Source organism: Podarcis melisellensis, assembly GCF_964234715.1.
Source record: "Podarcis melisellensis genome assembly, chromosome: 6".
In the NCBI taxonomy this organism is placed as follows: Eukaryota; Metazoa; Chordata; class Lepidosauria; order Squamata; family Lacertidae; genus Podarcis; species Podarcis melisellensis.
Window position 1 is genome coordinate 57,161,989 of NC_138538.1, and position 24,543 is coordinate 57,186,531.

A 24,543-nucleotide genomic window follows, 5' to 3' on the forward strand; every position below is an offset into this window, starting at 1 on the left:
CTATGTTCAATGTTGACCGTTACAGGATTTATAATAAATGATCATGCAAGAAAAAGGTGTCCAGTGAGGGATCATGCTTTTCTTATCATCTCCACTTAAACAGGTCATAGGAAGTAGAGCTGAGAAAGGTCTTACTGGATAACTGCTGCCAGTGTCAGAACAGATAGCTTCACCTTGACGGAACACAAGCCGGACTATAGCAGCTTTCACTGTATTTAAAGAGCACCACCACCATAGTTTCCCCTCCCCTTTACTAAAACAACTAAGCAATGATTATCAAATGGCATCACATGCTGTTCCTGTTTTATTGTAAGCTACATATATAGCTATCAGCACCCAAGAGAACTGCTATTTTTGTTCTAATTGTCTAGTTTATGACCAAAGGACTACGAATCAAATGTGGAAAACAGCAAATAATTTTCATTTAAGACCACTGCTATTTGAAGTATGTTCTAAGCAGGCAGGAAAGTGAGACAACCTCTGCTCACTCAGGTCTTATCCTAAGAGATAGTTGTTCATACTGCCAAATTTGCTGCATTTGCTTATTTGCCTGAAAGCTTAAGCCTTGCTCCACAAAGGGAGTGAAGAACCATTCTCTTTCCACTGTGAAAATTAGAACTCTTGTTGCCCATGGCAACCAGATGCAAGCAGCCTGACCTGACAAATTAGGAATTCTGGTGACCTGAAGCCTCAGCGATCTCAGCAGAGAGGAAGAAATCGCTAGGTTTAACATTGTAATGACACAACTAAGCACTGAAAGCAAGTTACCTAGCATTTCCTTCTCTGTTCCGCAAAGTGACAGGAGGGTCTTAATGAGCCTCAAATGTCCCGCCAACAACACATTGTCAGCTTCACTGGTTTCACATTCAGCTGCACGGGTAGGTTCAAAGTTATCCAACCATGTGATCTCATCCTCCAACATAGCAGCTGGGCTAATCTTTAGTTGTTCCATTTCTGAAGCTAGGGAAGAAAAACCACAAGGGTTAAGCCTACAGAACAGACGGACAAACTTAGGTTAACATTTTGTTTCATATAAAAGATATTATTTAGCTTAAAATGAACACAATATTACTTTTTGGAAATGAAATGTCAAGACACAGGTAAATGTTCCTTTTTTAAAAAAATAGTTATTATGAAGGTGAATAGCATTTTTTTTGCTCTTCTGCCTTTCTACCACTTGCTCATACTCCTACATACATCCCCTAGTGGCAAAGAACACGAGAGCATTATGCTGCCCACTTTTCCTAGTTCTATAAAACAATGTGAAAAAAGCCAAGGTAGCTCTTGTATGTTATTTCCATCCACAAGAAAGTGGAACACTATGGTAGTTGTAGTGTGTAGTTTCTTATGGTCTTGAAAAGGTAGGAAATGGTAATAATAATACTTTTATTATTTATACCCTGCCCATCTGGCTGCGGTAGAACTGCTATCCACCTGTGTGCTCAGAGTCAACTACTAATCTCTTGAGACAATTAGACTGCACACTAAAACTAAAGAGAAGACCCAGGCAAACAGTTCATGAGAGAGGCAGATGATCTCTCACTTGACCTCTGAAACAGTGTTTTTAGCCCATGCAAACACAGTCCTGCACAGAACTACAAGGACACAAATAATGGAGGAAGGATAAGAACCCAAGAGAAACACACTTCTCTCTCTCCATAAGCGCAATCAATATTAATACTTGACTCAACTTCGATGGCACTGTTTACCATGTGGATACGGGACATTTTTTTATGGTAAATTAAGTTTCAAGCATTTTTGATTCCTATTACTTACATGTGAGATCGTCCAGTAACTGGCATCTAAGGTCAAAGTACTCTGTACACTGGGACAAAAGCCTAAAAGCAAATTCAGGCAATTAATATGGGGGGGGGAGGGATTTCAGAAGCATGTAAAATATTTACAGAAACCTTTACTTTTCTGGGTACTATGTACACATGCAAGATGTTTATTCAGACCTAGCCAACATGTTGACTTACATTCTATGCTATAAAACCAAGGTTTGCTTTTATTTTAAGTTCACAGTAGTGAATTGTTTGTAATGATGATCATCATTCATCCCAGAATAATATGTTGAAATGCTATCAGCTTAAAATCCCCTCCTCTGAAAGCAGATCTAGGATTTGGTGTTCATATTTAATGTTTAACTTTTAAAGCAAACATTGCTGCACATTCAACATCATGGATGCTTATGTTCTTATTGGAAATCTAATGGTAACAGGAAGAAGACTGAAATTTTGTTATTGGCATGCATGTAATTTTTAAACAGCACAAAAAAACCCCACAGCACTATTGGCTTTTTGTGCATTTACTATGATCAACAAATCTAAAAGTAAGTTAGCATAGTATGCTGGCTGATGCTACTGCCTCCAGAAGTTTATCCTCTCTTTGTACTGGGTAGATTGTGGTTCAGTGTTGCATTATGATTCAGTAACTTCCTGGCTATCCAATTCCTATTCAAGCAACCACAGGGGAAATCATAACTTCTCAGTTCACTTCTAGCACTCTTTCCCCCCCGTTTCACAAGTTTTTACTGCACTTGTCTTAAATAAGCATTTAAGACAAATGCTTATTTTTAATTCTTACATTCTCTATTGAACAAACATGCCTCCAACTTGCCTCTGGTTGACGCCTCTCATGATGCTGGTAGGTGACCAGAGCGGCAGCTGAGCAGTAAGGACGACACTCAAAAGAAATTGGTTTGGTTTTTGTATATCAGGGTGAGCTGATGTGTCTGTCTGACTGAGGGTATACAATTGGTCACAGGCCACGCGACGAATCTGGAACAGGGCAGAAGCACACGTCAGATCACAAAACCTAATACCACTGTCTTAGAAAACTCTTAAAACACCCAAGTTACTATCATAATTTGTCCAAGCTAGCTGAGACAGGCAAGCATGTAAGGAACAGAAGTGACCATGCAGGTTCTTTCTCAAGTGGGCACTAGGACAGCACCAATTGGTTGTCATCCTCCAATTGCTCACTTGAGGCAGGAAAAAATGTCATCAATCCACTGCTGCTTTTGAGGCAAATCTTAGTTTCAGTTTTAAACTGGCACATCTGTATAGAGTATGATAAAAATGCTTAATTCCCATATGTCCAGTCCTCTAAAGAACACAGCTTTCTCATCCTAGGAACTTGCTTGCTTGAAAGTCAGTGGCACAGCCTAAGTAACTTCATCTGTAGCAAATGTTTTTCAGCTGCCACTGGCACGAGCACTTTGTCGATGCTGCAGGGCAGAACACGCCCTGCTCTCTGCAAGAGAGCTGCTCTGAATATAAATGCAAGCACCTTACCTCTGCACTTGGCGAGCCAAGTAGTATGTCTATGATAAAGTCAGCAACACAAGGGAGGTTGTAAAAAGATCCTAAGAAAAACACAATGTGGATTGTCACAATTTCTTTCGTGAGAAAGCACTATAGTACTTAATACTCCTAGTATTAAAATATCATTGGGAAAATCTAATAGAATCATTAGCGTTATATGGCGTTACAGTAAAATGTGGGTGCCAGATATAAGAGAAAGTGAAAACAGAGTTGGATGGTAACAAATTGGGACTGGGTCTTTGTGGCTCAATTGTATGTAGGGTCAGGAAACAACAGAAAAGCTTCATCCACTTCTCTCAAACCTACCTAGCTGCTGACTGCGGAGCTGCAGGCATGTAACTAAGAGAGACAAGGCCTCTCCTGCAATCAGTGCATCTTTGGTGGATACAGAATGCTGTCTCACACAGATCCCAGCATGCAGAGCTGTTGGTTCTCCTTCACTCCCTGAACTGCAATTGCTTCCTGCAATATGTTAACAAGTGACAAAAGATTAAAAGAAGTGTAGATCTCTCAAGTTAGGAATGAACAGCTAGAGTTGTGATAAAGTCTTATGAGCAACACAGAGCTGAGGTCATTGCCAAATCTCAGCTGTTTCAATTCTGTTAAGTCAGTGGCGTACCTGAGCTGCTAAGACGGTTACGAATGCCAACAGGGAACAGCGTGTTGCTTTCTTTGATCGGCTGACTGCTTCCCACCAGGTCAAGCCGCCCTGCAGCAGCAGCCCATGAGAGTCGCATAAAACAAGCAACTGTGGAAGTGAAGTCATTTGCTTCCATTGTCTGGGGGAGAAAAAAAAAGAATTCTTGTTCAAGATACCAATGTGTTAGACCAGAAAAGCACTTACAGGTGACACCAAATCCAAGGAACATAGTTGGAAACAGGAGAAAAACTCTGGTTTTCTGGCAGAGTGGCATTTTTTAAAAAGGTACTAAAATTCTGCAGAGCGGATGTTTGAGCTCTGCCTTTAGCAGGGCTACTGCTGCCACATTAGACCTACTTACTTGGATTGCAACCCGCGCAGCAGGAATGATCTCCTCCACTCTGATAGAGGACCTGTCTGACACAGATAGCTGGCGATAAGAGGACTTCTCTGGGGTTCCACACATTGACATCTGCCTGGTAGTCTGCCGGCTCACATTACGGAATGGGCGTGACGATAGTGTTTCCACTCCATGTTTAACAATATCGTCATCAAGAAAGGTAGGCATGGTTTGCCCAACAAGCAAAAACCTAAACGTAAAAAGAATTGTGCTGTTTTGAACAGTGAAGGCTCTATGTAGCTTAGGAAGATCAAACACTGAGCAGATTAGGGTCATACATATCTACCTTTGAAAAATCAATCACATACCTTGCCAGCTGCAGACAGATTGAATAAACTCCCTGTCTTGTTTCATAATCCACTTCTGATGGGATGGAGTCTCTCTGCATAACATTCACTACCAAACTGGAAAATAAATTTAGAGATTTTTAATTAAGACAAGAAACATATAACACATGTAGAAGTCTGTTGGTTGAAAATATTTCCCTGTATTGATGAGGATTAATATAATGTGTTAGCGGGAAGATAAACGGCATTCCGTGTCCTGCGCTGGCTCGCCAGATGCAGCTTGTCACGCTGGCCACGTGACCCGGAAGTGTCTGCGGACAGCGCTGGCTCCCGGCCTATACAGTGAGATGAGCGCACAACCCTAGAGTCTGGCAAGACTGGCCCGCACGGGCAGGGGTACCTTTACCTTTACTAATATAATGTGTTAATCATTTAAAACAGAGCAGCCTCACTAACACCATCACTAAATCAGGGGGCCAGTTGACAGGCTCCACCAAATTCTGACTATCAGCAGGTGAGACGGGGGAAAGCAAGGGCTCTGGTGTACATCAACATCTTTCTGCACTCCACAATGTTCTGGACACTGATCCAATGACCGTGCCATCACAATAATGGCAGCACCTGTCACTTCCTTCCTTTCTGTGGTCCAAAAGCATACTCTTCTGTTGGCGTGTTATGGCTCAGTTGATTAGAGCATGATGCTGATAATGCCAAGGTTGCAGGTTCGATCCCTGTATGGAACAACTGCATTGCAGGGGTTTGGACTAGATGATCCTCAGGGTCCCTTCCAACTCTACCATTCTATGATTCTAAGCACACAACCACTGGAAACTAGAAATATAAGCAACTCTCATTTGCCGGTCAAGTACTGAAGTGCAAATATGCTAAGAGATGACATTTAATACTTACAACCTCCAGCTTATTTTTTTAAATTCTAATCAACTATTTAAATTTATTATGACTTTATCAGTAGGGCATAGTCAATGCCATCTCAGTGCCTCAAACTGTCTACTCCCATTCAAAGTTAAGTGCAGATTCAATTATCAATGGCATAGTACTATCTATTATCCAGAACTCTTTGACAAAGCATTTTCTGCAAACACCTTAACAGATTTTGGGAGAACAGCAGCAACCACTGAAAGCAGTATTGAAAAAGCAAGGATATCCAGGTTGCACTGCAGTTCTGGCACCTCTTTGTGTAGGATGTGCGAAGAAAGGCTTATGGAAGTGGAAAGGTACAGGAAAAAAACCTTGCTGCAATTTATTCAACATCATACACACAAAGAAGGCAAACCACCTAGTGTAATTTATGCTGTCCCCACAGTATTTGGAATAGCTGCTTGAATACTACTATTGAGAGCACCATTTACAGAATTTATACTGGTATTAAATGTATACCGAGTTGAGAATACTTAAAGGCTAGTTCTCGCACAGCTGGAAGGTTCCACTTCAGAATATTTCTTTCAACTAACCTCAAGCCACCTGCTCTGAGAAAATTTTCGCAGAAAGATTTGGCACAATTTCTTGCCATTTCATCATCCGCTGTAGGCATTAGCTTGGAACTCAGGACCTGAAAAATATTCAGACTTTAGGTAAGTGGCAGAGTTTCAATGGAGCAACACACTAAGCCCCTCTCTCACCCACAGGCAAAGTATGCTCAGCTGGGCAAGAGTTCATATTACACTCTAACACTGCTACTCAGAATTAACTCACCATCCTACGGCACTTGGTCATCTGAATTCAATGAGACCTTTCAATAATGTTAATTAATTCTTTTATCAACACCTGTCATATAATTAAGAACATTAACACAGTCAGAGGTCCTTGAATACTAACAAAGCTTTCACGAAGTGTGTTTCAAGGCCCATGACAATCCCTGTCATTTCAAGAGAGAAGTTATGGTATATTTACATAGTATGTAAAAAGAATGGAAGAGAAGGAACTACAAGGTGGTGAGGGGGTGCCATGCGACCTGGTAAACAGATCTTTAGGTGGCTGCAAGAGAGCGGGGTCATTACTATGGAAACCATGCAAAAATAACCCAACTGTGGACAACTGGAAACACAGTGTCACTACAGCAGAGTTTCATCTTAAGAGAATTCAATGACTCCTTTTTGTTTGCCAGCACTGTGTGTATTCTGCATGTTGGCATGCGGCTGCAGGTGTTTTGTGTTTCTTTTTTGTTAGTCTGGGCTGCTTTTTATTACCATATTTTTCGCTCTATAGGACGCACTTTTTCCCCTCCAAAAATTAAGGGGAAATGTGTGTGCGTCCTATGGAGCGAATGCAGGCTCCTTGGCTTTAACGACAGCAACGCGAAGCCTCCGAAGCGCAGACCTCTAAAACAAGGTGTGTCCTATTGGTTGGGTGCGTCCTATAGAGTGAAAAATAAGGTACTTGCCTTTTCCTCTTTTGGGGGATGGAGGGTTTTGCATGTTTCTTTTGCCAGCTTTGTTTTGTGTGTGTTGGCATCACCCCATTTTTCTTCTGCGAATGGATATATTGTGGCATCCTTTGTATTTTTTTAGTTTTCCAGATGTGCCTCAGGACTCAAAATATTTGAGGACCCAAGCACTAAACTATAGTTTGGCATTAAATGGATGAGCCTCAACAAACCATTGGGTTCACAGACTGCCTTTTCTCTCTCCTCCTCCAAGTTTGTTGATACTTGCCTAAGTCACATTTTAGTATTATGGTGTAAATCAGGTCGCTGACTGGCGGCTAAGTTTCATACAGAAAACTTTCCCAACTCTACCTGGAGATGCCAGGAACTGAACACGGGGTATTCTACATGCAAACCAAAAGAATTGATATTTGACCCTACCCCACACTTCCATGCCAATATACTCTTACCTCAAGATTGTAAAGTACTCTAAAAGTAGACATTCCTGGGGCAAAAGACCTGAAAAGACTTTCAAGTATTGAAGTAGCACTAGGCTGGTGTTGATGCTTTGTAGACAAAGAAGGCGACTTTGAAGACTGGGAGTTTGATTCAGAGAGTAATGTTTTCTGAGAAAAGAATAAGCATAGAGCAATACAAATAAGAAGGCAGTTCTGATATACAGTAACATGGTTATATAGCCATGACAGCTAGTCTTTGGAGTCCTGAACTTCCTAAAAGTAATAAAATCTCTTGCAAGCACCTTTTGCTATATTCTATACCAGGGACAGAGGACTCATGGCCCTCTAAGTATCGTTGGATTACAAGTCCATCCCTGACTACTGGTGCAGCCGACTCAGGCTGATGGAAATTTGACGTCTGGAGTGCCACAGATTCCCCATCCCTATTCAATACCGCAAAGAACTATAAAATACAATCTGCAGATTTTTACAAAGTTTATGCCATATCCTTCTTTTTCAATGCACCCCATTGTAAATACCATTTCTCTTTAATTAGTATTTTTTGTAATTTGCATTATTATTATTTTTTCATAGCTGGCATCCATCTGTCTTGGGGGACAACGGAGGAGTGTGCCTTTGGGGGTGAAGAAAACTGTTGGAAGGTTGCAGCGCGAGAGATATGGGAGAGACATGTTTTGTGAATGCCGGATTAATTTTAACGTAGTTTGCTAACTTCTATGAAACGTGTTTAGGACCCAATGACTATTTGCTACTATCCTATAAAGGTAGCTAGGCCAGCCATCCTTAAGGGTGAATGTTAAATAAGCCTGTGGCTTAGGAACTTTATGAGTAATAGATTCTGTGCCAACTTTACAGATGAAGCTAGCAAGCTAATACACGGCTGTGCTAACATGGCATTTTTCCTGCCCCAGTGGCGATAAGCACATTAGCCATGCTGTCTGAATCCCTAGAAGGAAAGTAATGTGTGCTAAGCAAAGGAATCTCACCCCCCCCTGCCAAAGCAACGCATCATTAATAATAAGAGAAATAAAATTAATTTAGCCAGTGATGGTTCAATTCTTGCTCCACAATGGCTAGCATTTCCCCAGAATTTTATAATGCCTACAATTTAATGCCCTACCTATTTCTTCCTCCATTCCTTTCGATCCCAATCTCAATCAGTAAAACTAGACTATGATTGTGTAGTTAACAGAAAAATATATACCTTTCGTCCAAGAGAATCCAGCTGATCAAGAGCTTCCTGAATAGCTGGGTCAGTAGGAATCAGCAAAAGAAGCCTCCGCACTCTCAAAGTAATCCTGAAGAATACAAGAGACATATAATGTACTCAATTTCTGCTGGGCTGGACACTATGCCTACTGGTAAATGCTTCCAAAATTTATTTATTTTTGCAGCCACAGTATTTCTACAGTGTCTTCAATAACACTACTTACCTTGGCTCTTCTAGGTTCGCAAGCTGGTACAGCATGTCAAACACATTACACACAAGAGCCATTACCACTCCAGGGAGGGATTTTTCCTGAGGATTAAGAACACACAATTAACTTCCCTATTTCTTAAGCAATTTGTTAGGGTTCTCAATTTTTAAAAATTGAGCGATATAAATTTAAAACCTGGCCTAGGGATGTCAGCTACTTGCCTACACAAGGCACTGAATCCTGTATACTTCTCTCTCTCTCTCTCTCTCTCTCTCTCTCTCTCTCTCTCACTCACACACACACACACACCTGCAGTGTTGATCTGAAATTCTGCCAAAGAAACCACAGCTTCACATTTCCAATACTTTTAACTTATATGTACAGAGTGAACCAAAACATTACACCTTGGAATTCTAAACTGTGTCATCAAATATAATGAACAGAAGCAGGGAGGGTGCTTTCTACTTTTTCCATTTCTGCTTACAGTTTGAACTACTTCAAACAATTCAGATGCATTCATTTCTGAAATGATCACTGAAATCCTGCGTTCATCAAAATCAGATGAGAAAGGTGGGCTAGCAGTTCCTGCTGGATTTATCAAGCATCTCAATTCGACTGGGGAAAAGTGCAGGATCAGTGTAGTAACTGCACGTAGCACTAGCTCACTTCAGTTTATTTTCAACTGATTTTCAAATTCTGACAAACTAATTTCATAAAGATTTGAATCACGACTGAGCAATGCAGGGTACAGAGAAATGGAAGATACTGGAAATCATTTTTTTAAAGTGAAAAGAAACCAACTTAATTAATGAAAAAGTGTCTTTGTGTGTGTGAAATCTATATTTACTCCCCCCATGTTGTACCTGTTCCATTGCATATGATGAACTGAAGACATTACTACTGTTGCTGGAGCTAGTGGAGGAATCAGCAGAGCTTGCTGATGGGGTTCCACTTCCTGATGTCTTTACTGTAAGTGCTTGTTCTTCCGAAAAGCCCAACTGGTGAAGTAGCTTTTGATCTTTATTCACTGTTAGCTGAAATACAATATCTTTTCTTAGCTTCTGCAAACCGTACACATCTAGAATATTGATAAAATCATCCTAACATACCAAGCTGTCATTTGCAAATATCTGTATGTTTTCCACAGGAGCATTCAACAGCTTTGCTATCTTCCATCTGACACTCCCTATGATCTCATTGCTATGAGCCTGCAAAAATGAAGTGGAAGTTAGTTCATTCATGTTCTCAGTTCTAGGAAGTATTAATAGACAGAAACCAGTGACCCATAAGGGAAACTTTTCCACATTATCCTGCAAGCCCCATTTACTCAGCATAACCTTGACAAATGCATCTCTGGGTTATTTGTGGGGCATAGGAATTTGTTCATTTTTTTTCTTCAAAAAATGAAGCCCGGCCTCCCACAAGGTCTGAGGGACAGCGGACCGGTCCCCTGCTGAAAAAGTTTGCTGACCCCTGCTTTGCATCAACACCCAACTCCCTTTTTGCTGAGAATTTTCACACCTTAAATATGAGTATTTTAAAAGGCAATGAAATTGCAAGAGCATACCTCTACTGTAAAGGTATCTTTGGTAGATTCATACATAACATTAAGTGTTAAAAGATGTCCATGAAAGGAGGCACCGTGAGGTAGAATAGTACGTGGAACGGAGTAAAGGTCCTGTGGAAAGAAAGTGGTAAAAATGACCTTTGACACAAATGATCAAGGAACAATTTAAAATGTAAACTGGCGTAAGCTGATCAACTGAACATTTTTATCTGTGTTTTAGCTGTCAAAATGATCCGTCCATTATACGGCAAAGTCTTCCCCAATCTGGTGTGCTCCAGATATTTTGGACATCATCATCGCTGCCCATGCTGGCTGGGACTCAGTGGAAGAATATCTGCTTTGTATGCAGAAGGTCTCTGGTTTGATTCCCAGAAGCTTCAGCTGGGGCTGGGAATGCTCCTGCTATGAAATCATGAAGAGCCACTGCCTGTCAGTGTAGAGGCCATGCAGCTCCAAGTCTATGCCTTTGCCACTGCACTGTTCATGGGCCTTGTCCCTCAGCGAGTTAGCTTGGTGCCGCATGGCCTGTAGGTGGAGAGGGTTGTGGTGGTCCAGAATGGAAATCTTCTCTCCAGCCTGCTCCCAGGTCATTCAAAGGAGACCCAATTTCGGGTAAACCTCAGTGTTCTCATTCACTTGGGTAGTAAGTGGGGCCCATGATCAAGGAGCAGGATCCGATCACTGCATGCTACTGTTGTTGCAGTGGGCTGTTAAGGGGTTGTAGTAGTAGTTGTTATTATTAGGACTTCTTAGTCACCTTCCAAGGTATAAATTTCTTGCCAAAACTTAAGAGACTGGGGCTCCAGGACCAGTTCACTAGATCACTTGCCCTGCCACAGTTCAGCCAAATACAAAAATAGGTAATGGTAAAGGGACCCCTGACCATTAGGTTCAGTCGTGGGCGACTCTGGGGTTGCGGCGCTCATCTTGCTTTATTGGCCGAGGGAGCCGGCGTCCAGCTTCCGGGTCATGTGGCCAGCATGACTAAGCCGCTTCTGGTGAACCAGAGCAGTGCACGGAAAAGCCGTTTACCTTCCCACTGGAGCAGTACCGATTTATCTACTTGCACTTCTGACATGCTTTTGAACTGCTAGGTGGGCAGGAGCAGGGACCGAGCAATGGGAGCTCACCCCGTCGCGGGGATTCGAACCGCCGACCTTCTGATCGGCAAGTCCCAGGCTCTGTGGTTTAACCCACAGTGCCACCCAAAAATACAAAAATAGCTACTACTAATAAAACTGAAGCCTTTTCAATCCAGTTCTGCGTTGGTTCTCATCCTCCTCACTCTCTGATGTGGCCTAAAGGTAATAGAAACTTGCTTGCTTAAACAATGAGTCTACAGTGGGATATGTGTGTTATTGGGTTGTTGTTTTTATTTTGATTATGTATTTTGTTTTTTTATATTTTGATTTTATTTTGTAAACCACCTTGAGATCTTTGGGTCTCAAAGGCAAATCTTAAAAATGTAGTATAAACACTGACAACTGGGAAACACTGGCCTGCGAGTGCTCCAGTTGGAGAACAGCCTTTCCCAAAGGTGTCATGGACTTTGAAGACACCCGAACTCAGGATGCAAGGGAGAAATGTGCTAAGAGGAAGGCACACTTGGCAAATCCACACTGTGATCAACTCCTGCCTGTGAACCAATGTCCCCACTGTGGAAGGACGTGTGGATCCAGATTTGGCCTCCACAGTCACTCACGGACTCATTGTTAAAACCGTGTTTATGGAAGACAATCTTACCTCAGCTATGTGTGATTGCCAAAGAAGAAGAAAATAGGGCGGTATATAAATTCAATAAATAAGAACAATAACAACAACAATAACAATAGGAGAACTTGAAGCCTAAACTTAGCATTGCACTTACTGGGCTACTCAAACTAAAGGGACATGGGTACCAAAATTTCTTTTTCTTACCTCTATAGTGATGACGTAGCGTTCTGCCAACAGCAGCAGTCTCTCAATTATTACAAGCTTCGTTGACCTGGAGATTGCAATCAAAATAAATGGCAGACAGTTGGGTGAGACCTCAGTTGAGCTCCTTGAAAATACCTACCAGCCTGACAAAAGCCACCAACACTATGGCCCTGTGGCCACTATCTGATAGGTGGCCCAAACAAATTTCTCACTATCAAGGAGTATGCAGAAGCTGGAACCAAGTTTCAAGGTGGCAACAGTCAAGGAGTTAGATTTATTCACTCCTCCCCACCATCACCTCAGTAACACTTGATTTAAAAAATAAGAAGTGTGATGTGATGTCTTCACACTGTTTTGCTGTACCTGCTCCACATTACACAATGAAGTGAAGCAGAGCCAGAGAAATTCCTGAACTGGGTCATAACATATTATGCATTCCAAGTAACAACAGGTTAGTGGTGAAGTACCGGTGGCAGTGGCAGCAAGGAGAAAAAAAATCACCTTTAACGCATACTTCCAACCCTAGTTTTGCCTAGCGAAAGAAAAGAATGGAGGAGTATAAGTAGTAAACTCAGTCCAGTTTTTCCTAAACTTCTGTTATTTGGGGCTGACATAATTAAAGATAAACCTGGCAACACACTTTATTATTTCACCTGGAAAAGGCTTAAAAAGTGAGGTACAACATACATTTTAAAGAAATGTTAGCGGGGAAGAAGGTGTGAGAGAAGAGCCAATAGCAAAACAGCGCTGCAGATTATTGCAGTTTTTGATGCTATTTTATATCTCCAATTTGCCCTCCTTCCCCTCAGGGCCAGGGGGAATGTGGTCAGTGCTTTAGGGAAATAGCACCAGCTTCTGCACTTGGCTGTATTCCTGGGCCAATTCATCTTTCCATTTATTTAATTAATGTATTGATATCTCACACCTTTCTGTGGTAACCGTAAACTCAAGGCAGCTTACAAATAAAAATACAGATGAGACCAAACAGCAGCAGAAAAAGGGTCACAGAAGCCATATCAGCAACAGAAAACACTTAGATTTAAGAGTTTTACAGTGCTGTTGCTGGTAAACTGCAGCCTCACTGCAGACTTCTCCCAATTGCATAAATGACTACTATGCTGTTGTATATTCCCTGAGAAATTGGTACTACTAGTAGTTGGTACTACTAGTACCAACTTTGATCTTCTTTAAGCAGCTGTCCAAATCAATTTAATGGAAGTGCACAATATTTGTTCCACGATTACTACACTTGTTTAATACAGGAACAACACTTCTTTTTTGGAACTGGAACAGAGCACCACTTGATTTTCCAAAAGGTAAACTTAGGGTATATTGTATTGTGCTGCGTTGTATTATTTTCCTTCTCATCAGAAGGCCAGCATAAGTTGAGCAAACCTTAAACAAGTGTTTATTCAACACTTCTTTTTGTAACCAGAGACTTGCATCACCCTTCTGGCAACTACCTTCCGCAGTGAATCCTATTGCAATGTATTTAAAAACAAAAACAAAAAACCAGAAACATTCATTTGTGGGGACAAATACATTGAATAAACCTATCCTTTGTAAAGTGTTTATGTATGATGAAGCTGTGGGTGCCAGTTCTAATTTCAGTAGTTTCTTTGGCCCATATCCATTTCACACACAGACAAGAATACCTGGTTCAGATGTAACATTCTAAAGTTTAGTGGATCTGGAATGTGAGATATGAGACTCCTCATTACTGAGGTTTCTTTTAACACAAGCAAGCTGGGCAAACTGTGGTTACAGCTAACCACATTCTTATGGTTTAAAGAGGAGTTCATACCATGGTTTTGCACATCTTAGCAAGGCATGGTTACGGAAAACTGGAGGAAGGTGTGAGCCTTCAGCACATTCCCAGTCCTCTAAATCATGGTTATCTAGAACAAACCAACATAGATCATATTTATCTATTCCTAAACCAAAACCAAAACCTTACCTGTATGGAGACTGTACTGATGTTGCCACAGTAGGCATTGCAGTTGCTGTTAGCATTTTGGTAGCTCTTGTGACAGCATGTGTCAGCGTTGGACCACCAAGTGCTGAACTGGCTGCCTAGAATGAAAGGAACATTGTGCTATTTCTGGATTACAAGGAAGGCCACATAATGGTGCGGCAACTTCTTCAGCACTGAGAACTTAAACTTTGCCTTTTATCTGCAAAGTAATTTCCTAGCGTCGAGGCATAACAGGCAGACATCTCTACAAACCTTCATTTTAATGATATTCAAAGAAAGGAGCACTGGCTACTCCCTGTGAATACTCTATCTAGTTAAGATGTTTGAGGGTTATATCCAAGGCAAGGAAACAGGTAAAAGAATAACTCTACTTGGGTCAAAGGTGGGAGAAAGTTCAATGTCCCGGGCAAAGACAGGAAAAGAACTGGAGTTGTCTAGGGTCACAAGTCTCCCATGCAGTTCCCTGCTGTCCCAGATAATTAGTGGATATAAACCAACATGGTGGCTGCTCTATTAACTCCAGTTGAGAATGGGCTTTCTGTACAGTACAAGGTGGAATGCTGGAAATTATTTTACAATTATGTAAGAATAAAAAATACAACAGGACATATTTTTTTAAAAAAGATTGACACTTACTTCTAATCTTGTATAACAATCCGCAATGAATTTTTTATGGAGTGACACTGAATCCTGAAAAGAATGAAAAGTGTTAAACTATATTAAAAACATTAATTCACACACATGCAGAGAGAGCAAGAGTACATACAGAGAACTGCTACTATACACATATTACTGAATTTAAGCATGAGCACAGATAGGAGAAAGTGTGTTGGTAATACAAAAACGTACACGGTCCATGTCTCTATTCAGACAACCAAAACCATGGCTTGCCATTATGAATGAACAGCGGTAAGCGCGTGCGCACACACACACAATCTCTTCCCCTTCCCTCTTCCTTCCTGTGCAAAGCAGCATGCAGATGCAGAGAAAGAAGTTCAACTTTGAATCAGTGACAATTTAACTTCAATCAGTGACAGGTTAACTTCAACTTCGAATCAGTGACAAGCTAATTGTTTGTAGTTTCATAGAAATGCAGCAAACTATCAATTGTCAACAAGTGGAAGCTACTAATCTCTTTCCCCCATGCACGCAAAGGAAGAGGTGGGATTGCACATTTCAGGGTCAATACTGAGGCATTCTACATTTGTGGAAGAGTGAGGACAGGGACACAACCTCTGACTCCCCAGCCTTGTCACCCTCCTTGAGCTGGAGAAATAATTTCTTTTGCAGCAGAGAGCCTGCTCTACTCATTTTGGCAACCTGTGAGATTTAGAATCCTTGAAAATCACATGAGGAACCCACATAAATAGAGCAGGCTCTCCACTGCAGAAGCAGCTATCCCTCCAAGTCATGGAGAGCAATGAGGATGGGGTGCCCACATGGAGCTACCAGGTTAGTCTTCGCTGCCTACTCTCACGTGTTCTTTAAACACAGATGCCGAACGCTGGGTTGGGATCATCTGAAGGCAGCCTACATCTCCTCTTCTGGGACAAGTACAGCAACCAAACAATTCAGAGTTGTTACCTTCTTTAGTCTTGGATTTAGATTGATGTAACTATAGTTTATTATTAGCTGAATAGCTTCATTCGCTATTTCTTCATCAGGTGACTCCATTGCGATCTTCCAAATAAAATCCATTCCTATTAATTCCAGTTTTTCTACATGCTAGACAAAATAAAAGAGAGAGAGACTAAGGTTGTTAGCACCCAGATTAGAGTACACTATTGAAATATTTCACATGTTGAAGAGCTTTATCCTATCACAAACTGAAGATACTATTATTAATTACAAGTAATAGTAATATAAGGACAAATAAGGACTCCTCTAATTATGTTGGTTAATCCTAGAAAAAGCCCCTCCCTCCCAAGCACGTAAAAGCAAAGAATTTAACTGTGCTCATGGACTGTTTCATATGAGTAAGTTAAAGAAAACTGATCTAAGCCCTAAAGCTAATCTTGACTTAGGACAAATTAATGTACTATAGTAGGGTTGCCGTATTTCAAAAAGTAAAAACCAGGGCACCCCAAAATTGTTGATATTATTTATAGGAACCCCCAAAATTGTTGAGATTTTGTTAGGGGGAAAACATGATTTTTTTTACTGACTTGCCTAAGATCCAGGACAAAGTGCTGCCTTTCAGAAATTCCCCTGGATGTCAATTCCGCCTTCGAAATTCCAGTAATGCCAGGGAAAATCCGTAACTATAGCTTTGAAGAGCCACATTCTAACTGCCACTTCCCAATGGTCACTATTTTATAGCGCACACTATTTTCCAAATAAACCTGCCAGCTGTGACCTATGAACTGCACTGGGTCAAGTTTATAGAAAGCTGCTTACCAGCTGAGTTCCTTGACGTTTCAATCGATGATCACAGAGGTTCACATTTTCAAAAAAGGTCTTAAACAAACCAAAACCTGTTTTTAAAAATTAACATTTTAAAGGAATTCTGCTATTTTCATTTAAACAAACACAGAAACATTACTCATGCAAAATAAAAGCTTTAAAGTCTGACTTCATTAGTCTCTGAAGCTGTTTGCAATCTTCAGCGGTTATCAAGCCCCCCAAATTTTATTCTAAGATATCTGAGTATTATACAAAAGGCTGATAAAACAAAAATACTTACATACCATTCATAGTGATTTCATAAGATTCCAATTTAAGAATTTTTTCTTTAAAAAGCTGCTGCTGCACATCACTCTCGAGATCGTGCTGCCCCTTTGTAAACCATTCAAAGCACATCTGTGAAAAGAGTTTACACTATGGTTCACATTCTGTTTTTAAATGATATATTTTGCATTGCTCTAAAATATTCGACATACTATGGTTTACTCCACGCACCAGAATTTGTTTGAGGATTGCTAACAATTTAAGAAAACTCTAGTATCCGTATGATTAAGAATGAACAGCAATTTTTGTCTACTCCTGATAGCCCCTCAAACATTCCTAATAGCACTTGATTTTTCTACAGATTGTGAAACGATTTTGTTTTCCTAGTGTGTTTTGATTTTAGCCCCAGATCATCTTTAGGATACATTGTTTCCAAGTAAATTAGTGCTACATTTATTCCAAAGACAGCATCTCACCTCTCGATCTAGTTCACAAACATCTTGGCCTGTCACAAGGCATTCCCAGATTTCCCGAGCACGATTCCATCCTAAGTAAAGCGTAGCCTCTTGGAGAAAAAATGCCAGAAATTTGAGATGTGCCTCCAAGTACTGAAAAGGAAGCAAACACAAACTGCAATTAACATTTCCGAACAGACCTTTATGAAACGTTTTGCAAATTTGAGGTTTGAGAGATTCAAGCTCACTGCCTCAGTAAAGAGACGAGTTGCTTCTATACAGGGCTAGCCCCAAATGATCTGGTTTGAACGTCACAAGTTTGCTTACCTCCCGATACGTGTATCGGCAATCCACTAAGGTTGCTCCTGACAGGCCCCCAGGACCTGCCACGGATGTGGCCAATCGGTGGCATGCTATTAAGCTGCTTGTCACCAGCTTCACTATTTCAAAGTTTTTCTTCAGATCCTGAATAATGCTCTTGGCAGAAGTATTGGAAAAGATGTGTTAAGCAGAGCATTACAACATGTGCAATTAGACTTTCAAGGCTCGAATATAAGTTTCCCTCGCTGCACCCCCCTGGCCATCTATTCAATCAGGGCCTCAAAAGTCTCATAATTTCTATCCTCATTCACCACAGTTTCCAGTCATGACACTAGTCATGCAGAAAGAAGTACTAAGCACTTTAAATATATACTTCAGTTAGCACAGCACAAAATCGTGCGCTTTCGTTTCCAAAGCCAAATCTGAACTTTCTATGAATACTTAGCATTAAGAATGACACTAATATGACATGGCATTGTGACAGTGATTGCTTTGCTCAAAGAGGAAGTCTAAGTCTGATTTCTATGTAGCAGACCCAGGGTTTGATAGCTGTTTTTCACATCAGTTCCCTACACAACAGGTGCCATGTTAAAGGGAGAAAGTTAGGAAGAGGGGGGCTAAATACAAAGGAGATTTTGGATTCAAGGATGAGACTTTAGGCCCACGGTGTCAGCCAATACGTTTCCTCTACTTAGTAGAACTTAATCACGAATTACACAAGTAAAGTTTAATAAGGTTAAAAGGATAAAATACAGGGTAACCTTACAAATATAAAGTATTGATGCAAAAAAATTTAGGTTAAAAAGGGGTCCTCAAATTTGTAAAGGCTGGGCACCACTGATCTATACACTGAAATAACAAACAAACATTTTCAGGTCCCAAGTACCCAAGCCCTCAGTATTCAACGTTGTCCACTTCCTGAACGCATACCATTTTTTAGATTCATTCCCTCCTGACATTTCCCCCTCCTGATCATATCAATCCACACAAGACACAATTTTGTCTCAAAAATTATCTTACCTTATCTTGCTTTTGGTAGGTCTGCTTAATAAATGAGCGTGTGATTTCATGGAGCTGACGTAAAGCTGGTACCACCCACACAAACTGAGGATTATTATGTTGGGATGACTATTAGGAGAAGGTACAGTAATAGGTATTCTTAGTAACAATGACTGCATAAACATTCCAAGTTTTATTCCCCATTCTATTACTTTTGTACTATAGCTGTACTATAGCTATTCCTCAATTCCACAAAATCCATTGTTTAGTTCTCTATGTAATATATATAGATTACATTGTGAAGAACACATGGATCTATTTGCAAATTTCATTCTTGTAGCTTCCCCACAGCAAACAGTCACTCCTTTTGGCAGAAACAAAGGCAAGATACTGGCTATGACTCTCACAAGAAGCAAACTGATACACACACTCTCCCTTTTCAAGGTGTCCCGTGAAACACGAGAACTAATGAATGTGCCAAGCTTCAAGTTCTGTAACATTTCTAATCAAATAGTTATATCAAGAAGATTTGGGGTGGGGTGCGCGGAATATACATTCTGAGAGATAAGGCAAACTAACCCTCTTGATGTCTTCTATGCATTTGATGATGTAGCTTCTTTTTATTGCCTCCTTCACTGCATATGCATCACTAAGGATTGTCAAATGCTCCTCCAAGGCTTGTTGAATCAAACTGCTGGGCAATGTTGGAAGATGAGCCAACTCCCAGAGAACCTCAAGAACCTACAAGGATATACACACAGAGATAAATATCAACATTCATTACAGAAGTTAGCCTCCATGTTAACTCTTATAAGTGGAATTTATTACTCATGCCTTTCCAGTGGTTGTCTCTACACGTGCTTCCCGACCAATACGTCCTATCAAGCTTAGCAGCTTCTGTCTCACTCTATCACTCTCAGATTCCCAACTCTACAAAAGGGGAGGGAAGGGGGGGATGAATAAAGACAAAACAAAAAACAATTTGAGTTTCAACTGGGCCAAGCTTTGGTTATCCACATTATGATCTTTAGATCCAAACAGTCTTCAAAATATATATTTCAGTTTCTTGCTGTAGTTGCCTCACCTTCTGAATAAGGACAAAGAGATGATTGAGCTGGTCTGAGCTGAACTTGACAGCAGCTGCTGCAATAATGGTGTGGATGTTCTCTATTACAGTTGACGGCTGTCCTGACTTTAAAGAGGAGAGAAAAACAACAGTTAAAGAGACAGCTATGAAAAAAGGTGAACTTGAAAAAATGATCATAGATGTATATTAAACAGAAAATCTGGAATCTTAGGCATTCTCACCCCTGAAAACATAGATGTTTCTGATTAAACATGCTTAGGTACACACTGCGTATTATCAAGCAAGAATGAGGAAGACTGTAGCCCCATCTTAGAGACTGCAAGAAATACCACACTGACAACTTTGTGGTTTTACGTTCGGGTTTTGGACACAACAAAGGAAGTATTTGTATTCTGTGAAAGGTTTTATACGAAGTGTGAAGGGCAGATACCGTTTGCTAGGTGTGTCATTGAGTAAACTGATTACTAATTCAGAAGCGCTTTCTGTTTCAGGCTCTGGGTATTCTGGAGGCTAATGGAACCAGTAGAAATGCAGGCATTGGGTAACTACTACTACATAATTAAATAAAGATGAATCATTCATTCATCTCTAAGAAAAGATGGTGCTTTTGAGTACCTTGGAAGGTAAAATTTCAGAAATAAATGCTCAAGCCATGTCAGAAAGGACTCACAATCCTTCAGGAAGGCTGAATTGATTTGTTTGAAATCAAAAGAAGTTGCTGATATAGGTGCTAACAACCCTTATATGAAAGCAGATTAGCACAGTATTTGAAATTAACATTCTAAAGGTAATGCAAATATGAAGACTGTATGGAATACTGAGCTGCTAATTTATCAACCAAACTATTGGTGCTACATATTGCAACAAGAAATATACTTGTGAATGGGCAGTGTGCAAATGTTATTTGTTCTCATATACAACTGGAGTTAACGTATGGCCAAAATCTAAAGAAATGAAGTCACCTTAAAATATTGTAGTAGTAGCTTTAGTTATAAGTATCCTATGTAATGTTGAGAGACTGAAAACACATTGAACCACAGAAGTCATCCATTTAGAATACTGGAAATTGTGTGCTTAAAAGCAGTGGACTTCACAACTTTCTACATCAACTCAACCTGCATCCCTGCTATGCTGTGGCATTGATTTGCAACTCACCTTAGTCAGTCACAACGCACCCATGTCCTAGAGTACTGGAAAGGGATAGACTACAAAGACATTCTATAATGTGTGATATTCAGACACACAGAGCCTTAAGATCTCTTTTTTTAGAACATGTCACAGGTTTGTCAGCAGAATGAGTGTGCTCAAAATAAATGAAGTACATCACATTGTTGCAACAATGCCAGAAATAAAGAGCTTTGTCACCATTTTACAGACTACTGCATATTTATAAGCTTAATGCTGTGTGGATATTCTAAAGACGCCCATATCTAGTTATAAAGTAAATTGGAGTGGTGATCCTTGTGCTCATTACATTTCTGCACTCCAGAAATTTTCCAGCACAAGTTTTCATGCAGAATTTTTCCATTAAATTTATGAATAACCATAAATTGAGGTATAGAGCAGGCCATAGTTTCTTAACATATTCAGCGCACAGGAAGATTTGACATAGTTGCTTCATATAAGAGTACTAAAATTAATCAGTGAGGTGGCAGGGAAGGGAGAGAACATGCAGCCTTTAACACTTTTGTGAAATTTGAATGAACATCATTTCTGCAAAAAAAAAAGTGATAGAAGTGCCCTTGAAGATAAATGAATTACTAGAGCTCTGTTTATCAAAGTGCAATAACTAAGTAAAGTAACCAAATAATGTAATGGTGTGTGGGAGGATGGATGGACTGAATAAAATGTACAGATATGCAAAGGTATGTGGGTGTCAAAGAAATTTAGCAAAGCAATTAAAAAAACTAGCAGTTCTAAACTAGGACAAAAAATAATAATCATACATCTCTCAATGTTTTCTCTTTCACACAGAATTTGAAGAGAGATACAACTAGAAACAAAAGAGATGAAACTAGAAGCGTAAGATTCTATCTTAGTTAATTTTTTTCCAGGGCCTCAGCAAATGTGATCACCATACTGTTTGCTTTCTTGCTCATATAGCATCAGAGTGTGGTTGTCACACATCTTCTTGGAAACTTGCGTAAGGCAGATTACTGGTCAGCAGGACATGAACAAGGTATGTCTTATGAGGTTTGGGAAAGTCACAACACAAGATAAAGATGTCAGGACTTAATATGGTGATAGGAAAGTACTGAGAAGCATGCATTGAAACAAACTCTGCTCTCTGCTTGTGGCATATTTATGTGATTGCAAATAACATAACATAAAATAAAAAAAATATAAAAAAATGATTCACTGAGGTGAAACTTCCCTTGGGCAAGTTGTTTAACAAGATGACCTACTGGACTCCTTCCAATCCTAGGATTGATGCATCTATTTAGCATCCACGAACACAACTTCCTGCCATGAGTCCTAATTCTGTAGAATAACACATACTCCATCTCCATGGATATCTATCGTATGATCAGTCACACTATTATTATCTGCTAAATTTGGATAGGTTTGGGATCTTTATACATGCACCTGAAAAAGACATTCCACAAATGCTGTCAAAAGAATTTCAAACTCTGAGTCATACTGCTGCACATCCTCACCTGTATTCTCCATATTTTTGTCAGCTCATCTAATGATAACTTGCTGCCCAGGAGTTCAATAATTCCTTTTATACGATCACAATATTGTGCTTGGTCTATGTTACCTAGTGAAAGAAACAGGACAGTGAGCCTAACCAGAAGGAATGCCTTAATCAAGTCTTTGATATGGTAATAACAAAATATATACTCCTTCAAAACAACTAAGAAGAGGTTCAGTAACGTGAAGATCTGTTTTCTAACAACCCTCTCCATCTCATTCACTACACAACTAAGGCCCTTAATATTTTTAAAAATGCCCTTTCTTCCCCAATGGATTGGTGCTGGTAGCACCCAAGATACTTCTAAAAATACCAGAGAATTTGAAAGACTCATTAAAATATGAACTTTTACCAGGAATATCTACACCAAAATATTCAGATACATGAATGGTTCAGACAAAGTGCTGTGTTTTAGCATTACGAGTCTTAGCTCATATACTTTATTCTCGTACTCTGGTGTGGCTGCAAAAAGTACACAATTTTAGCATCCATCAGTTTTTTTAATCACCCAAAGCCAAACAACACTTCATCTTAACAATGGTTAATTGAAACAAGCCAAGTTTCTAAACTATGGTTTGTGTTAATCAACCACTGTTAAGATAAACCACAGTTTGCCTGGGTTTGGACAACATTCTGAATTTATTTTAATCATGTAAGTAGAAGCTTCACATCATTTCCTTGCAGCCAACCTGGAGGAAGAGGAGTGAGGCAGAATGCAAGTACAAGGCTCACTTTCATTAACACCAAACATAGTTTAGCACACCTTCTGACTGCAACCACAATATCAACTTTCTTTTTGTTCAGAAATGCAGCAGGATATTAAAAACTTACCTTCTAATGCAATTGAAAGAACAGAGTTTTCTACTAGCCAGTTTAATAACCGATCTGTATCTATTGCGTTCTTTACTGATTTGGATACAGTGCTGTCTTCAATAAGTTTTGTTACCTAAAAATTAACACAGTGTCACTCAGAGGATTTGTAACAACTAGATATATCAATAGCCAAAGTGTGTAGGAAATAAAATAAATAAACTTGAAAGTTAGTTGCTGTATGTATGGGTGGTTCTTGGAAGGCTGTAAATATGTGTCTTCACTGTGAAGGTTTGAAAGGCCTGAAACACTAAATACTTGAAGATCCAGGGAATAAGCAAAACTATATCCTATTTTTCATTACTGCACTGAGCAGTGCCCAGCTCTGTAAAATCATTAATATTTCAATGGCCTCATGAAAAGTTTATTAGGCCTTTTTAATGCACACTAACACCATATATTTGCCACTTATTCCATAAGTGAACTTCAAATGGATTTATAGCCATGGATAGAATCTAAGAATCTTTTGATTCCTCCTATGCCTCTGAATTTTCTCTTTGAAAGCTTTATGATCCAAATCAGCAATGGTTATCATTAAGTTGCTACGGTTAATATGAGCTAGAGAACTAGCCTTTAACTACTGGATCAGGACCCATTCATGGGCTGCAGCCTGATCCATGGTGGCTCGCAAGAGGAGCACCACCACCATGCACATATATGGTAAAAGATCAATAAAATGGTCGCCAAATGAGTGTTTGGGATAAAAGTGTGTCCTAGATCTGCGAAAGTTGAAAATACCCGATTGTGAACGTCAATCTAATCAGTTGAAGATTTTAGCATAACAAGCTTACTTCTTTGAGAGAGTTCATTTTTGCACTGAAGTGTGGCGATTTCAGCATACGCAACAGGATATCTAAGCGCAGGTCATCTACTACTGTTACCAAGTCAGGTTGGAATCGCATGCAAAGGAGCTTGATGGCAGACAAGAGTTCAGGGATACTGACCAGCCTCTGCGAAACATAAGAATTATGAGCGCTTTTTAGAGATTTCAATGATGAATTCAAGTGGCAAGGAAGATACCACCTAAGTTCAGGCAGCCTTTGAAACTGTACGGGTA

General features: G+C 40.0%; 1 protein-coding gene across 2 annotated transcripts in view; it reads right to left on the bottom strand.

Moving 5' to 3' along the window:
- The window catches only part of USP24 (ubiquitin specific peptidase 24), a 78,459-nt gene that overhangs the window by 29,990 nt on the left and 23,926 nt on the right, over positions 1–24,543 (bottom strand). For both annotated transcript variants that reach the window (XM_081915667.1, XM_081915668.1), the window contains exons 10-39: positions 24,278–24,436; positions 23,448–23,562; positions 22,579–22,682; positions 19,919–20,026; positions 19,669–19,764; positions 19,414–19,575; positions 18,856–18,963; positions 17,842–17,991; positions 17,536–17,667; positions 17,080–17,191; positions 16,790–16,866; positions 15,977–16,117; positions 15,029–15,082; positions 14,375–14,490; positions 12,418–12,484; positions 10,501–10,611; positions 10,043–10,141; positions 9,797–9,967; positions 8,949–9,034; positions 8,720–8,813; positions 7,507–7,662; positions 6,126–6,223; positions 4,675–4,770; positions 4,328–4,556; positions 3,946–4,105; positions 3,633–3,788; positions 3,297–3,367; positions 2,620–2,780; positions 1,777–1,838; positions 769–960 (exon numbers count right to left, since the gene is read on the bottom strand). In XM_081915667.1, coding sequence (XP_081771793.1) covers positions 769–960; positions 1,777–1,838; positions 2,620–2,780; positions 3,297–3,367; positions 3,633–3,788; positions 3,946–4,105; positions 4,328–4,556; positions 4,675–4,770; positions 6,126–6,223; positions 7,507–7,662; positions 8,720–8,813; positions 8,949–9,034; positions 9,797–9,967; positions 10,043–10,141; positions 10,501–10,611; positions 12,418–12,484; positions 14,375–14,490; positions 15,029–15,082; positions 15,977–16,117; positions 16,790–16,866; positions 17,080–17,191; positions 17,536–17,667; positions 17,842–17,991; positions 18,856–18,963; positions 19,414–19,575; positions 19,669–19,764; positions 19,919–20,026; positions 22,579–22,682; positions 23,448–23,562; positions 24,278–24,436 — 3,643 coding nt within the window. The remainder of the gene's footprint in view (positions 1–768; positions 961–1,776; positions 1,839–2,619; positions 2,781–3,296; positions 3,368–3,632; positions 3,789–3,945; positions 4,106–4,327; positions 4,557–4,674; positions 4,771–6,125; positions 6,224–7,506; positions 7,663–8,719; positions 8,814–8,948; positions 9,035–9,796; positions 9,968–10,042; positions 10,142–10,500; positions 10,612–12,417; positions 12,485–14,374; positions 14,491–15,028; positions 15,083–15,976; positions 16,118–16,789; positions 16,867–17,079; positions 17,192–17,535; positions 17,668–17,841; positions 17,992–18,855; positions 18,964–19,413; positions 19,576–19,668; positions 19,765–19,918; positions 20,027–22,578; positions 22,683–23,447; positions 23,563–24,277; positions 24,437–24,543) is intronic.